The sequence below is a fragment of the Vicugna pacos genome, chromosome 28, assembly GCF_048564905.1.
Source record: "Vicugna pacos chromosome 28, VicPac4, whole genome shotgun sequence".
NCBI lineage: Eukaryota > Metazoa > Chordata > Mammalia > Artiodactyla > Camelidae > Vicugna > Vicugna pacos.
In genome coordinates this window covers 10,826,817-10,844,677 of record NC_133014.1, presented here as the reverse complement: position 1 = coordinate 10,844,677, position 17,861 = coordinate 10,826,817, and the positions used below count along the sequence as shown (strand labels likewise).

At 36.7% G+C, this 17,861-nt stretch overlaps 1 protein-coding gene across 6 annotated transcripts in view; it reads right to left on the bottom strand.

The window, feature by feature from the left end:
* Positions 1–763: 763 nt before the first annotated feature.
* ZC3H6 (zinc finger CCCH-type containing 6) overlaps positions 764–17,861 on the bottom strand; it is a 53,005-nt gene continuing 35,907 nt past the window's right edge. For 3 of the 6 annotated variants that reach the window (XM_072951469.1, XM_006203835.4, XM_072951470.1), the window contains 5 exons: positions 15,111–15,220; positions 13,995–14,248; positions 11,880–12,373; positions 11,332–11,568; positions 6,423–8,904 (listed from right to left, as the gene is read on the bottom strand). In XM_072951469.1, the coding sequence (XP_072807570.1) occupies positions 7,436–8,904; positions 11,332–11,568; positions 11,880–12,373; positions 13,995–14,248; positions 15,111–15,220 (2,564 nt within the window). In that variant the 3' untranslated portion in view covers positions 6,423–7,435. Of the gene's footprint in view, positions 870–1,150; positions 5,953–6,422; positions 8,905–11,331; positions 11,569–11,879; positions 12,374–13,994; positions 14,249–15,110; positions 15,221–17,861 lie in introns of those variants that run through there. The other 3 variants (XR_012065181.1, XR_012065180.1, XM_072951471.1) reach the window with 3 other exon arrangements.

The window sequence follows — 17,861 nt, the reverse complement described above, 5'->3', positions numbered from 1 at the left end:
TTTTATTGATGGAGTGTCCAAGAGTTTATTGTAGTAAAAAAAAGTAAACTGCATGTTCATCTCATGGTGAATATTTAATTAATACCCGAGTACACTGCCCATCACCAAACTAGCATGTATTGAGGCTTCACTGTGCATATCTTAAGCACTTTGGGCTCCAGAACGCTGGGCAGATAGATGTGCCGTCGTGGAAGATGAAGTCAAAGGGGCAGAGCCGCCACCACCGTGAGGATGTTAGAGAGGGGCATGGTTTGATTGGAAAGAATTATGCAACATTATCTCCACTATACTTCTTTTTGTGTTCCTTGTAATTTTCTAAAATATATCCTTGTGTACTTGATCGTTTGATGTTCACCATAAAGCACTGTGACTTCACTCACTCTGCAGTTAAAAAGCAGTCCATCTTACCCATCTCTGTAACTCAACACCTAACAGCACGTGCTAAGTGCTCAGTCTTTCTTATGCAAGTGATGAACCCCCATTTTGTCCATGAGGAAAGCAGTACTCAGTGAAGTCCTGAGTTGCCCCATGTTGCGCTGCTCAGAGAGGGTGCGCCAGGACCAGGCCACGCTAGCTCTCAAGGAAGAAGTTTCCAACAGTCTTGAGTTGCTCTATAATTAAATCCAGTAATCTACTGGGTCCTCTTACTTGAGACAGGGTGTCCTTGGCCACTGAACACACTAGAACAGGAGCCAGAAAACGTCTTTTAATGGTGTTTCCTGACCTTTGAGGGAAGCATGACCAGCCACTTTTTTGTTGCTCCTGATCTTGGAGGGAAGAGGGACCAGCTGCTCTCTGAGAGCCTTTCCTGTGATGAGATCCTACTTTGATCCTGAAGAGTTCTTGCTCGACTCTAAGCAGCACATTTGCTAGCAGATTCACAGATTTGAAGAGAAAATTAACAGAAAATTAATTTAAGCTGATGTAAGAGACAGGATAGGGTTTTAAATGCTGTCAGTCTTTGTGGGCAAGCGGAGCACAACATCTGTGCACTAAAGATAAACTGAAGGGTAGCTTACTTCTATTACCTGCTTTCAAGGAAGGCCTGGAGGGGTTCCATTTACAAGCTCGTATGACTACACGGCTCCTTGATAGTCTGTGTTTAAATCGAAGATTTAATAAAGCAAAGCAATACACTGCCAGACAGATATCATTAGAAACATTTTTATTTAAATCAGACAATAGAAAGGTGTCACAGAAAAGAACTACAGAAACTTGCAACAACAGAATGCAGCTTGGAAACTTTACTAGTAAATGAGAAGAAAAAAAGATACTCCTGCTTTCGTGAAGTGATTTGTCAGTCCTTATGTAGGATAACTTATCAGTTCAGCGAAGGACCCCCCCTTGACGGTATCTTTTGAACAGACAGCAGATCAACAGTTTAGTTCATCTACTACACTGGTATCTACTAAAACCCTCCCAAGTAAACCAGCCAAGGCAGCGTTTCACCAACACTTGAGACACAACTTGGGGAACTGAAATAATGACAGTAGGAAGTTTGGGGAAAAAACTCTACCTCATCCCGAATAGGTTTAATCTGGATTTCAGCCCACTGATGGTACTCGCAAATCTCACAGAACATGGGCGACCATGCATCTCGACACAGCACCCCTCCCTCCAAACACACACACACACACACACACACACACACACACACTGCATCCTCGGACACTAGTACCATCTACCCCTTTCCCACGCGCAGGCACAGCAGCCCTAGACTGAAGACAAAATGACCCAGGCCCTGGAACCTGGGGTCTGTGCTGAGCCCCTTCGGAATCCTGGGTCGTGGAGCAGGAGGTTTAGGGTAAGGTATGTAAAATATTTTTAAACTTTGGCAGTGAGTATACAAATGACTACTACTTGATTGTCACTTTTAAAACAAGTACCATTCTACCTCTGAAAAGACACTCTGTCTTATTTGACTTCTCTCTCAAACATCGGGAGGGCAAATTCGTGTAAAACAGAGGTGGGCTAAAACCTCCCCCCTGGAAGGAATAGCTAAGTATCTTTCACCTTCACTATTTAAAAAGCATATAAAATGTACAGTCTATCATTGACAACAGACCCCAAGATCTTGCTCATAATGGAAGTTTGGGGACAACATGGCTAATTTTTTTTAAAAATTGGGCCTCTATGTATTTAATTCCTTTACAATAAACTATATTTCAGACCCCTGACAAAGTAATATTAGCTAATGCAAATTTCACCATTCCTCTAAAACTTAATGCCCTCACAGAGGTATTAAAATCAGTACTGAGCCAGGAAGTACGGGGCCTGATAATTCGAAGTTGATTTTTTTTTCTAATAAATTCTAAGTTTAAAAAAAAAGAGGTTTAAGGATAAATCAAGTTACAAAATACATTCCAAGAACTCACAATCTTGTTTGAAGAAACAGATTTTCTGTACAACCACAATGATTTTCCCAACTGTAACACGATTGTTCTGTTCCAAAGGGTAATGAAGGCTGTTTAAGGACAAGACACAAGATCCAAATTTAGAGACAAATTCATGACTTGAAATGGTAAATTACTGTTTATGGTGTTAGGATAAAACATTATTGGAAATTCACTAGGGTAGGCATATCTTTATAATTTTGGTTGATTTTTGATGAGACCAGGAAGGGGGAAATTAGAGAAATTTCATTTTAAAATAAAAATACAAGACTCTGGTATGTAGTTCTTTCTAGTTATAGAAAGAATCCTTCATAGATCTATAGGAACAAATTACTGGTCTATTTAAACTTCCACAATGAAATAGTAAAGTTACCTTGTAAGTCTGGAGGACTCAAAAGTTGTGAATTATTGTAGAAACATTTAACTCCTAAGTAAAGCTGCCATAACCCTACCTTCACATTGTTTGGGTGGGAGGTGGGGAAGGGAGACAAAACAAGAGAAGGCTAGTGCCCTGTGCCTACTGAATGGAGTATAATTTATGAACTGTACTCCTAATGTGACCGTGGAATGGCTCTGCCACACCTGTGCTAACAGATGACGGCACCTGTAAAATCTACACATGGACTGATGAGGTTAGGAGGCAATCAACAAGCCGTTAATAAAGCACCCACTGTGTGCCTAAAACAAGGCTTGTTGCAATGGGGAAACGCATATGGGTTCTGCCTCTGAAAGCGTAAAAGACAGTTTAAAATGTGTGCTTTATATTTCTTATTTAAAAATTAGAAATTCTAAATGTTATATTGATGTTAACTTAAAAGTCCTTTTTCTTCGGTCTGTATCTTTTCCAAGAAAGGCAAGTTAATTTGGATTTTGTTACAACTGGCAGATACTGCTGATAAATAACGTACTCAAAAAACATAACCCCAGCAATACAGTGACTGGTAGCTACTGACACTGGTTCTGCAAATCACATTAAGCTACTCGGGGAAAAGACGTATAAACACTAAATCGTTAACACATAGGAAAACAGCCTTAAACACTCAGACCCTGATTGGTTACATTTAGTCAAAGCTTAAATTTCCTAAACTAACTCTTACTTAAACTAATCAGGTTTACTAACTACTACTAAATTTTGCACATAATATTATCAAGTGCTGCCAAACCACTTTTGAAAAGATAATTACAACTCTTTGTCTCAGAAATTCAGGAAAGCCCAGTTACCGAAGGTTGCAGGGGCCCTGCTGGCGGACTGCTTGACCCCCCCTGCCAAGGTGCAGCCCTCAGCCCAGAAGGGTGAACTCGGGGAGAGCATCTCCCATGTGAGAGAGGACGATGAGACTCTGTCGTACAAATGGAAAGATATGGACAAGACCTCACATCTAGGTCCCTAGGAACTTTCAAACTTCAAGGTGCCATTAACCAAAGGAAAATGGTATCTTTACCAAGCAAGTGGTCACTAGGAAAGATCTCAATCTCACATGCTTGCAGAAATATGTATTAAGAGGTGGGAATAAATATCCCTATTGTTTCTAAGAGCCAATGACTCTTACAGTGACTGAGTTGGCCACATCGCCCATTCCATACATGCTATGATTTAAGCAAACACGGCATGCAACTAGGATTTTTACCCTCCATCAATATTCAACCTGATAAAAATGAGCGAGAGGTCAGATCTTGAATGGACACTACAAGTCCATACAGCGTTAAAGTAGGAAAGTCCTGTGTCTTACTGATACAAAATGTTCAAGGAAATTAATATTCTCTGAAACAACTTCTGGGGCAATTCTGTGTTTTAAGTGTGTATCACTGTGCGGTACAACTTAATGCAAACCCAGTGGGAATGTAATGACTACGTCTGTGAAAGTTACAAAGCAATTTTATATTTACAAATACTTTAAAATAATAATTCATTCACTCCTTACATCAAATCTGTGAACAGTCAAAATTACACCCATTTCACAGATGACTAGACACTGAGATATAACACCTATAAATCAATTCAGAACAAGAATACTAATTCAATGTCTTTAAACCTTCAGCCTTCACAAGTTCTCCTTTCCTCTTTCTGTCTCTTCTGATTAATTCAGCAAAGTGACTTATGTGAGCACTCACACAGGATTCTTTCACTAATCAACCATTCTTCTACTCTTAAAGTAAGAACAACTAGCAGGGAATACTACTGAAGTCCTACAGCAAGTTCAAGGGCAAACGGAAACCTAAGCAAATGTCATCTCATGATTAGGCTGCTTTGGCTGCAACCTAACTCGGGTTTGGCGCGTTCAGCTGAACAGAGGGTCTGTTCAGAAACAGACCTACTTGCTGAGGCACAGTTTGAAAACACTCCAACATTTGGTTAATTGTCGAGATTCAGAATGAGGTCCTAACTGGGAAAGTCCCAGAGACAGGAGCTGGGGGCAAACTAAACAAGACATGGAAAAGCAGCTGCTCAGTCTAAATTATGACCATCTGGGTATCCCAATTCAACGCCCTGATACACCCCACTCTGCTCGACGTCAAAGAGAACAGGTGTAAAACTCTCGAAACCAGTATGAATAGTCAAGTCACACCTCAGTGAGTCTAAAACACACTCTTTAAGGACAAGTTATTTCTGTCAGCTATAAATGTTTGGCTTCTAAGAATAGGAACATAATGTATTTTTCAATGTAACAGTGTAAATTAAATTAGATGGATTCTAAAAACACCAGTTCATCTTAAAGAGCAGCTTATAAATTGGAGAAAATGGCTATTTATTAAATTTTGGTAAGAAAATAGGAAAACAGAAGAACATTAAAATAATCCAGGTTAATAGGGTATTACAGAAGATTCCCTAAGTTAAAGTTATCTCAATTAAAAAGCATCACAAATAAAAATCATTAAACATAAATAAAACATTTTCATACAAAATATATTGCTAAATTTGAAAGTTAGTTCAAACTCTCTTGCAAAACAGCCTCTAGGACACAAGCTGAAGTAACAGGGGCTCAAGAACGCTAAGTAAACGAACATTATAATTTGTATCAATGATTTTGGAACCTTAATTTTTAACTAATTTTTTAAAATCTCTCTTAGTAAAAAGAATCTTTTGTTAAGAATTTGGAAAAAAATTTGGATTCTATTTTGATTCTTAACAAGCCAAATTATTTTTTTGGATGATATTGTAAACAGTATTACTTACAGTAATTATAAAAGCATGAATTAAAGATTTGCTAAAATTTTCAATTTAATGACGAAAATTCAGCAATTTTACTAATTTTATCCTGATAAACAAATTATTTTTAGGAATATAAGTATGTATATTTTCTCTGTTAGTTTTACCCATTTTATTAACTTTTCTATTAATACTAAAGTTTGGACAGTAAATCAGAAAGTACTTTCTACAGTGGCTTTAAAATGCATTTTTTAACCCCCAAATGTTATTGAGAACCATTTTAGACAACAATGGAACCGAAGTGTACATAGTAGGAACTCACATTCCCTTGAACAACTGTCCTTCCTCTCAGAACACAATGAGCTTCTTGGGTGGGCAAGTCGCGTTCTTGTTCACTTAACTGCCACCCCACTTAAGCACGGAATCAGAGCAAACAAAGTAAAAAGTGAAGAAGGGAAGAAAAAGAATACACATTAGTATTAAACCATATGCTATCCAAGTGTCAAGTTCCCACAGAAATATTTTGCTGTGTATTTTTAAAATCACTTCTCAAGGACTGATTTCCTCTCCTTGCATTACCTTTATAATGAAATGCTCCTTTTCAAACAACTTATTGGAGTTGTCACCAGCGAATACTGTCACATACCTCCAGTTCAAGATATGAATATCAGTGTAATACTTGGTTTTAGTTATAAATAATATATGTATAAAACAAGTAGGGCTGCCATTATTTATATACTGCAATAAATACATGAGAATGAATACAAATTATTTTTCATAAAAATACAATTTCTAATCAATTTAGGAGGTTTCCAAACTATGAGGACACTAAATACATTAAAACACAAGGCAGTCTCCTCTGTTACAGAATGCCAGTCAGGTGAGATCTGAAAGAAATTCTTTATTGGTAGCCATATACAGTTGACTATACCATCTCTGTGTTTTCTTGCTATTTAAGAAAAAGTATAGAACCTGGACATTTAAAACATTATCAATGCAATAATCATTAAAGGCTCTCACTGGATCTTTTAAAACTTTGTTAAAAATTGCCAAAGTCATGATGAATACAATTATTGCAGCTACATAATTTGAAAAAGTAATATAAATTATGCTGCTAAAGACAAAAAAATCGAAATGTATAAACATCATAATATAACAGCAGTAACTCATAACTAGTTAATGTGAAAAATTAAAATTTAAAAAGTTATGTTAGAGGAATTGGGAATTTTTCACTTTAGCAAAACATTCTATTTATGTATCTCCAACTTCTATGATACAGTATACTGTAAAATACCTTTAAAAGATATGACATTCAAATGCTTCATTTACACAAATAATATTGCCAGTACTAATAAAAGTGATGCCCCCTAACTAAATGAACTGCTCTAATTGAGATTAAAAATGTTTTCTTTACTTCATTTTACAGTTTAGCTAGCAGTTAGCATTACATATTAATCAATTCTGTGTTGACAAAGAGAGGATCCTAGTCAAAATACTGTTTCTCAAAAGTAATGTACATTATATTGCTTGAAACTAACAACCATATAAAAGTGGTAATCATTTATCTAAACACTGATTATGAAAGACAACTGGCATATATATATGCAGGCAGAGTGTTGAATTCATGATGGTTTATTTACAATAAAAGTACTTTTACTGAAGCTAACATGATATATAGGTTTCTATGTCAATTGCTACAGTCTCTTAAAGTTATAAAAATATTATATAAAATTCCACAGGCTTTAGAGGATATAACTTCATGTAGTTCTGATACTAGCAGCTGAAAAGTGTTTATAATTTAAAAATAAATAAACTATAGAGGTAAACCAGTTACAAAACAGCAGAGGACTGCAACAGTCACAAGAGTGAAAAGAACTGCGGAGTTACACAACAGCTAACAGAACGGTGAAGCAGTTGGATCAAAAGTTTTAAAAACCTCTTTCAGAGACTTGTCATCGGTTTCTCTACTGGGGTCATCGTCTGGGGTGGGGCTCACCTGTCCCGTCTGCCTCGCCTGCCTCGGGTCACTGTACTGGGGTCTGATTAAGCCTGTTAACGCCTGGATCGGAAGACTGTGCACTGCTGGGACCTGCACCACACCGGAACCCCTGACAGGATCTGCCTGTGGGTCCGCCGGGCCCTCAACAGTCACGTCCACACTTGCAGCGATCTTCTGTGGCAGGACTGCTTCTCCAGGAGAAGGCTCACTTCTGTCACTACTTTTTAAACTACCACTTTTTCTCTGGTTCTCTGTATTTTCCGTCGCTAGCTCTGATGCAGACGGTGAACCCTGCTCCCTAGGGTCATACAAACTAATACCACTAAGAACTGAGCTTGGGGTTCCCAGGGGAAGGCCAGCTGAAGAGGAGAGTTTAGGGGCATATGGAGGCAAACCGGGACCAGAGCTGCTAGGTACTGCCCCTAAAGGCTGGGATGAGCCAGCATTTGATCTGGCTAAATGAGGGGCACCCTTTGATGTATGTGAATCTTTCATAACTGCTTGATGAGACTCTGTATTATGCAGTCTGTGAAGTCTAGGATCAAAATTTTTTTGCAGCCTAGGATCTCCCAATTTACTTCCTGAACCATGCAGGTCTCCCAGTTGCTCTAGGTAGCCTTCTCTGCTTGTTGTGCTAATTTTCGCTTTGGCTGCTAATTTTGAATCAATGGGCACTGTGTTTTGATGAAGATCACTTTTTGTATTCCATAACCTACTGAGCCTCTGGTCAGCTATCAGAGGGGGCAGAGGTAAATTGATTGACGATACTGGATCAGGTTTAGGTAAAGGGACTGGAAGTAAGTCTTCTGGAGCCCACACGATGTGTTTTGCAAAGTTGGGTTTGGTTAGGATAATATCCATTTTAATGTGGCTAAACTGCCTCAGTTGTGACCTTGGATCCTGGAGCATTACACCAGGGGAAGAATCCAAAGGTATTAAGAACGCTTTTTCTCTCAGTTCTCTTTCTGTGTCTTCATCATCATCATCTCCTCTTTTGTGTTTGACATTAGAGCCAGCGTTTCCATGATGTAAATCAAACTTTGCTCCACCAACCGAAGAGCCTACATGACCACTTCCATTCCCGCGTAATTTCCTGGGATCCCACGCAAGTCTAAGATCCAGTGGGGTAGACTCAGAAGATTTTCTAAGGTCATGCCTTGAGATAGTCCGAAGTCTGGGGTCAACAACTTGGCTTCCTTTACTTTTCTCTTTAGCAAGTCTTGGATCAGTAGGAGTGCTGAGTTCTGTGGAAAGTTGTTGTTGATTCCTTAAAGTTTCTGTTTGTTTCTGTAATGTTCTCAGTATCGACTTGACACTGCTTCCTTCTTCCTCTTCACTACTGGAATACCAGTTAACAGTATCATCTAAAGGCAGACAAAAACTGACTGTAAAGAATGAAGCATTCATATATGGCCTTAATTAAGATTTAAAAAATACTATTCCTGAAATAAGTGTAGTCTAACTTCAAGAAAATGCACCATAGAAATGCCAGTTCAGAGGGAAGGGATAAATCGAGAGTTTGGGATTTGCATACTAACTACTATATATAAAATAAACAAGGTCCTACTGGATAGCATAGGGAACTATATTCAATGCCTTGTAATAACCTATAATGAAAAAGAAAATGAAAAGGAATACATATGTATGTATAACTGAATCACTCTGCTGTACACCAGAAACTAACACAACACTGTAAATTGACTATACTTCAATTAAAAAAAAATGCCAGAGTTTCAACTTGTTGGAACAAGGTAAGATGTGGTATAACAATTAGCAATTTAGTCATTATATTCTACAAAGAAAGAGATGTGGTATTGGAACATCTGTAATGTCCTTCCAGTCAGAGAAAAGTCTGGACCTTTCATTCGAACTGGTCAAAGGGAACTCAGAAATGTGTGGTAAGACAGGGTTGGGAAAAAAAGGAAATACACTCTTGGAAAGGAATAGCACAATGTTTCAGCTCTCTTTAATTCAAGCAATTCTTAAACCTCATAGCTCTAGATTTACGACAAGGGGGAGATATTTTTTAAAATCTGGGAAAAAACCAAAATGCTAACAATGATAATTAAGGAAGCAATGGGAACAGAGCAAATGAGGGCTGAACTGGGAACTTTCCATTCATACTATGTTGTAATTTTAGCTGTTTGACCTACGTGAATATATCATTCAAGCATTAAATTAAAAATAAACAAAAAAATACTTAGTTTGAATAAAACACTGTTTACAAAACAAGCATTGGTAGTTAGGGTGGGGATGTGGTTTAAAATAATAATACGATGTCACAATGGCAGTAAGTTTTACTCGTATCTCGGTGTCTAAAAAAACTACTTATAGCCAGACACTAGACCTTTCTTCTCTTTCTCCAGGAAGCTTAGAAGTACACTTGTGATTCACTTTTACCTGCTGCAGTTATTTTAGATATTTCTGAATAGGAGTGTCACTGCTCACAGAATTTGGTACTTGATCCAAAATATTATTTTATTTTCACTTTCATATCAATATATTTTATAAGCAGTCAAATCCCTTTTGGAATGAGAATAACAGAAGGAAAGTAGAATAGTAGAGAGAGATCAATGGAAAGCAGATATTAGACAGAAATTGAGTTTTAAAAGCTTTCTATCTGCTTTTTATCAAAAGAGATAAAATTTATAAAGGCAAAAAAATTTGTAAAAATGAACACAAACACAAAAATATCTAGCTGTTTAGATGTTTTCTGTATACAGGGTAAACAATCCCCATAAAAATTACCAATTGTATAATATTATAGCGTAAATTTTGTATCATCTAGAAAAGTTTTAATTTTCTTGTTTATTAAAACATAAAGCTTTGTAAGACTTTAAAGAAAGATTACTAGGGGATGGGGCAAAGGTATAGCTCAGTGGCAGAGTGTGTGCTTAACATGCACGAGGTCCTGGGTCCAATCGCCAGTACTTTCATTAAAATAAATAAATAAACAAACAAACAAACCCAATGACCCCACCAAATAAAGATTACCATTAAAATGGTTATTTCTTAAAATTAGCACCTAAAGGAGTAAATATAAACTGTTCAGGAAATTCGCTTATTAGAAACCCCTCATTCCTTTGTCATGCTAAATAAATGAAGAGTTAATGTTATCTTCATTGAAAATACAGCAATGTTTATAGAGTAGCTTGTCACTATCTAGAGTTATCTAGTTCTACATAGTTATTCATACAGTTTATGTTTGAGTGGCCAAATACATCAATTTTATAATTCATAAGAACTAGGTGATTTAAACTTTCCTCCCCTTAACTCAATCAACTAATTGCTATATGCTTATCAGTATCAAAAATACCAAGGGAAGCTTAGTGTCTCCACATAACCTTTTATATTAAAAATAATATTCCTTAATAATATAGTAGAACCAGAAGTATACAGCCTATGCCCATAAAAATTCCTCTAATAGTTAAATCATTTGAACTTGGATTAGAAATCAAAATTCCTGAACTGGTAGGTATCTTGTTCCTGTTCTATTTCTTTTCTTCTTAAAAAAAAAAAAAAGGTTTAATAGCAAGTCTGCTCGCCCAGGCCTGACACTCCAGCTTCAGATCTCTTCATCGCTACAAATCAAACCCTTTGCAATTAATTACTAATGCATCAGTGGCACTGGAAAACGCAATCAATCCCAAGAAGACAGGAGTTATGAGATAAACTGCAAATAGAAGAGACAGTGCTTAAGAACCCATTTTTCAAATTTTAACTTATTCAAGACCCTTTCAGGAACTGAGTCATCTAAACAGGTAAAATGCTATCAACAACACCTGACACACCTTCTTCTTTGCTTGGTGCCCTTTGCGGCTGAGTGCTGCTTGGATCTTCATCTTCTTGGTATTTCTGAGTAAGTCTGACAAAAAGAGCTCTCTGCACTGCAGGGGGGAGACCTGGGGCAGGCAGGGCGCCGGGGCCTGTTACATTACCGCTGCTGTCGGACCCACTCCCGTGGTTAGGGGAGTCTTGAACAACGGGAGGCTGATGCTGGGCAAATTCTCCATGGTGCCACGTCCCATCTACACACGTAACACGGAAAGAAACACACTCTAATTTAGCACAAAACTCCACTAGAGAGTAGCACTGTGAAAGCTTAGTTATAATAATAATCACATTTAATAATCAAATTATGTAATTGTAAGTATTTTTTAAAGTTCTGTAAAGTTCTACTGCTACAAATATTTGGTTAAATTTAAACTGTATTTTAATGTTTCAGTTTTACATTTTACTTTGCGTTATTTAAAACAAATATTCTTTTCATGCTTTTAAAGAAAAATAGGACTCCAAATATTTTAAATTAGAAGTGAGTTATTTCAAAAGGTGAACTTACCACCAGAATTATTGGATGGCTGAAAATTATGCACAGCATGCTGTGAATAGTAACTGTCATAAAACTCAGCCGTGTTTGGAAGGGACTCATAGTTGGTACTGAGCTGCATCTCACCAGGGCTTTGCAGGTGTGACGAAGCTGGAGAACAGTGATTCTCTCTAGGTACTTTCATCATGTGCTCTGGGAAGCCTGGGCAATGGTAAGCACCACTCATACTTGGTGGTGTCAAAGGTGTTTCCGGTTGAACAAGTACTCCCGCTTGACTGTGAGGGCCTACAATTCCAGGTGGACCAGGCGGTAAAGGGGGGCTCTGTGGCATTGGACATGGATGATGTCCAGGGGAGCCTGGGTGCATCACAGGACTATTGTGTCCCTGAGACATATTGGGTCCGGGACCTGGACTTGTCCCAGAACTATAGATATGTTGAGGATGTGGGCTGCTTTCCTGAAATTGTGGTCCTGGTGGTGAGGCACTGTTATAAAATGCTGGTGGCCTGTGGACAAAAGAATAGTATTCCTTAGCTCAAAGAAAAGAGGGAAACAAGAATGTTACATTTTAAAATAGATATTGGTTAAATGTTTTATAGTACCAGAACAGAAAACTGTATTTTTAAGAAGCAATTTATTCTATATTGCCTATAAGTGGAAACACCAACATATGTGTTTTGCCTTCATTTCAGCCCACAGTTTTCTTAATTGCTGCTTACTACCAGCTGTTCTTAAACTTACCAGTTATTAATATTTTGAAAAATATAGAAAAGGACAAAAATAAGTAAGATTCACCTCTAATCCCACCACCCAGAGATAAAGTTTCTGACTGGTTCTCTTCTAATCCTTTTTCTAGGCATACACAGACCTTCTTATAACAAAATTAGAATTATAACATACCACTTTCTTACAATTTCTAATTGGTTATTACTTGCATAAAAAAGATTTTAATGTGTGAATGTTGCTCTTCTTTCTAGACATCTTACTAATTTAATTATAGGTGGCCTTCCATAGCTGCAGTTCGGCATCCACAGATTCAACCAGCTGCAGATTGAAAATATTCAGGAAAAAAATTCCAGAAAGTTCCAAAAGGCAAAACCTGAATTTGCCACATGCAGGCAATTACTTACATAGCATCTATGTTGTATTTACAACTATTTACATAACATTTGCATTGTATTAGGTATTATAAGTAACCTAGAGATGATTTAAAGTATACAGGAGCATGTGTGAAGGTTATATGCAAATACTTCACCCATTTATATAAAGGACTTGGGCATCTGTGGATTTTGGTGTTCATGGATTTCCTGGTACCAGTCCCCCTCAGACACTGAGGGACAACTGTATGATTTCTAACAGTTTTGTTAGTTGACTCCTTTGGGTTCATTAAGGGAAAATGACCAAATAATGAGTCTGCCTTTTCATTTCTAATCTTTACATCTATTACATTGTTCTCCTTTTGCAATGACTAGGATCTGATCTACAATATTTATTTAGCTGAATAGTGAACATACTTGTCTTCTCTGGACTTGAATAGAAATACTTTTAATGGCTTGCATTCATTGTGATTTTTGCTGTAAATGTCTTACTCCTCATCTGCTACGATCTCATCGCTTCCTGAGCATTAGGGTTAAAAGATAACAATGGGACTTAGAGCCCAAGTGAACAGACCCTGGGGGAGAGGGAGCAGGACTGGCATAGTGTTGTTAAAAACTGCAAACCTGGATGCAGCTTACCCAGAGGCTTTCCTCTAGTGGCCCAAGGAAATACTCCTCTAGAAGAACAAGTATGCTGGAGACACACTACCCACTATTTGCAGATATTATTAATGGCAATGCTGCCCTATAACAAGATGGTAGGAACGCCAGTTCCATGCACCTAGCAGTGTCCTTCAGGATCAGTGTGCAGAGATTTCTGAAGCTGTGTTAAGGATTCTGTAGAGAAAAGCACTGCTGGCAGGCAACAAAGGGCAGGGACAAAAGGAAGTGGGAAGCAGCAACTGAGGTGCCTGCCAGATGTCTTATCTCTGTCTAAATCTAATTACCTGATTAACATGGAATACAAGTTAGTTTCTTAGTAAGAATTTTCAGGTGGAAAATGCTGCCATTTTTTAAAAATTTAACTTACTTCTTCCCAATTTTATGTGCTAAATCCACAGTAGGTTTTACAACTATTTCAAAAAGAGATGGAATTTTCTTGAAATCATCAGAGAGATCTGTTTGAAAATCATCTTCAGGATCAGAGAAGGGAAAATGCTCTGATGGGGTTGGCAGAAGCCCAACTCCTGGAGGCGGTTTGGGGAGGGGAGTTATGCCACGCTTTCTGAGTTCTTCTAATTCTCTTTCATCTTCATTTGTAGGGTCTTCTTCAGTGTTCAACACCTAAAAATAATCAGCAAAGATCTCTATTTCAAAACAAGCTTTCTTTCTCACATTTAAAGCAGTGAAGAATTGAGTAAACTAGTTTTACTAACAGAAAAATACAATATTAAAGTTGAAATAGATCAGAGATAGCTAACTAATTTTTTATAAAGAATATGAGGTTCAAAGAGGTAAAGGATATTTCTCAAAGTAAATTAACTTTTTTTAGAGATCAGATCTGAGGTTACCAGAGGTGGTTGGAAGAGGAACTGGATGAAGGTACTAAATAGGTACAAAGTTCCAGGTATAAGATAAATAAGCGCTAGGGGTGTCACGTACAACATGGTAAATACAATTAACACTGCTGTACATTGTATATGAAAGTCATTAAGAGAGTAAATCCTAAGAGTTCTCATCACAAGGGAAAAAAATCTCTTTTTATTCCTCTAATTTTGTATGCAGACAAGATGATGGATGCTCATTAAATTTACTGTGGTCATCATTTCATGAAGTATGGAAGTCAAATCATTATGCTGTACATCTTAAATTTCTACAGTGCTGTATGCCAATTATATTCAATAAAACTGGAAAATAAGTAAGTAAACTACACTTGAACAAAAACTCAACTGAGAGAAAATTTACGGAGGACTGGTTTTAAAATTAGCTTTTTTAATGGCATAACAGTGATAATAGCAAAAGATTTTTTAATTCTTAGCCCAATATTCCTGCTTTTCTAACACATTATAATAGAATAAAACATAAAATAACAAGTTCTTAATTTCTCAGGAGAGTTCTACAAAATATGATTTACAAAACATGATTCAAGTCAAACAAATCTATGGAGAAACTTAACAAATAATCGAGGTATAAAAATATTACTCACTTTGTCCAAAAGTTTCTTTGTTTCTTTAGTCAGATCATCATGTGAAAATTTACAGTTGTCTCCTTGGTAACATTTTGCTCCGCTATGGTAAAACTTGCATGGAAATTCATGTAAATAAAAATATTAAGGAATAGACCAAGTATAATCAAACTTGTATTTTTAAACCAAAAACGTAACTGCTGTATCAGTAAGATTTTACTGCTATATGTTGTACTGAATTTTCTGTAATCATATCAGATAATGTATTTAATTTTTAAGATTAAATATTTTAATTACACAACAAAACATTCAAAAAATTTTAAGTCTTACTCTGTTAAAGCTAGAAAACAATTTTTTAAAGAAAAAAAATTTACGATATTACAGCAAATACTATAGTAATTTAATTATGTAAACTCTGTTACTTTACACAATAAAATAAATTGTCACACAGAACAAATAAATTTTGTAGCAAGACTTTGTATCTATGAAGAAAATAAAAGGGCCTGATGTGTGACAGTAAAGTCAAGTATTCCAACAATGAAAACCACAGGTTAGGTAACGCCATTTGCAGCAACATGGATGCTCCTGGAGAATGTCATTCTAAGTGAAGTAAGCCAGAAAGAGAAAGAAAAATACCATATGAGATCGCTCATATGTGGAATCTAAAAAAAAAAAAAAAAGCATAAATACAAAACAGAAATAGACTCACAGACATAGAATATAAACTTGTGGTTGCCAAGGGGGCAGGGGGTGGGAAGAGATAGACTGGGATTTCAAAATTGTAGAATAGATAAACAAGATTATACTATACAGCACAGGGAAATATACACAAGATCTTATGGTAGCTCACAGAGAAAAAAATGTGACAATGATTATATACATGTTCATGTATAACTGAAAAATCGTGCTCTACACTGGAATTTGACACAACATTGTAAAATGACTATAAATCAATAAAAAATGTTAAAAAAAATAAATAAATAAAATTTAAAAAAAAAGAGAACCACAGGTTAATCTTACTTAAGATTTTGGAGACCAACATCTAAAGAAAATGTTAAATCAAGAGGTACAGATGGCCACACAGGGTCAACAATGTTTGTCATCTGGCAGTTTTGTGAGATCTCTACCACCCCTGAAGGCTCCTAGCTACTCTCCCTCCAAACACTGGAGAGATACATTTCATTCGTAAATACATCCATGTTTATTTCGAACAGATAAGGAGTATTTTTCTTAACAATCACAACCTTATCATCAATCTGAAAAATGAATGCATTAATTTCTACTATCCTGTAAATTTCCCAAGACTTTTCAGAAAAATGCCTTTCAGGATCCAAACTGCATCTAACTGGTAAATCTCTCAAGTTTCCTTCCCCTTTTAGTTTGTATCACTCATTTGATAATGTCAACATTTGGCACAGGTGGTGTTTCACTGCATTGTATCAGAAGGCATTTAGTGCCTGGTTATTTCTTTTCAGTGAGTAAGACTGACCAGTTGGTTCTGGTGTTGTCTGTCCAATCCATCAATTACAAAGTTTCTGGCCAACTTTTCACAAGATGATTTTAGCAGCCATCAGTAATCACTACCAGATCCACTGATTCATTAGAATTTGCAAAATGGTAGGACTGCTAAGTAGAAGGGAAAATTCATGTATAATTTTGCCAGACACTGCCAAGCTCCCCTCCATAAGGGTACACCATTTTGAATTCCCACCAGTGAGGTCTGAGTGTGTCTATTTTTTCACAGCCTTGCTAACAAACTTTGCTGTCACTTTTTGCATGTATGTGTATTTTTGAAAATCTGAGAGCTACAAATGGTATCTCGACATAGATTAAATTACGTTTCTTTTTAAAAAATTGTGGTATGATTCCTGTACAGTAAACTACATTTATTTCAGGTGTACAATTTGATGAATTTTGATAAATGTATACACCAATGAAACCACCACCACAACCAAGATAGCTAACATTTCCATCACCCCCCAAGAGATGCAGATTTTGAATTCTGAATTTAGCCCTTCCCACCCTCTTTATCTCCTGGGAAACCATAAGTTTTGTTTTCTATGTCTGTGAGTCTGTTTCTGTTTTGTAGATAAGTTTCATTTGTGCTTTTTTTTGTATGTTTTTTGTTTTTGGATTCCACATAAAAGTGATATATGGTATTTTTCTTTCTCTTCTGACTTACTTCACTTAGAATGATAATCTCCAGGTCCATCCATGTTGCTGCAAATGGCATTATTTTATTCTTTTTTATGGCTAAGTAGTATTCCGTGTGTGTGTGTGTGTGTGTGTGTGTGTGTGTGTGTGTGTGTGATCTGTTGAAGGACATTTGTGTTAATTCCATGTCTTAGCTATTGTAAATAGTGCTGCTGGGGTGCATGTGTCTTTTCAAATTATAAGTTTAATTAGATCTCACTTGTTTATTTTTGCTTTTATTTCCATTACTCTAGGAGCTGGTTCGAAAAAAATCTTGCGGCAATTTCTGTCAAAGAGTGTTCTGCCTGTGTTCTCTTCTAGGAGTTTTATAGTATCCGGTCTTATTTTTAGGTTTTTAATCTATTTCGAGTTTATTTTTGCACATCGTGTTAGAGAATGTTCTAATTTCAGTCTTTTACAGGTAGCTGTCCAGTTTTCCCAGCACCACTTGTTGAAGAGACTGTCTTTTCTCCATTGTATATTCTTGCCTCCTTTGTCATAGATTAATTGACCATAAGTGCGTGGGTTTATTTCTGGACTTTCCATCCTGTCCCATTGATCTATGTGTCTGTTTTTGTG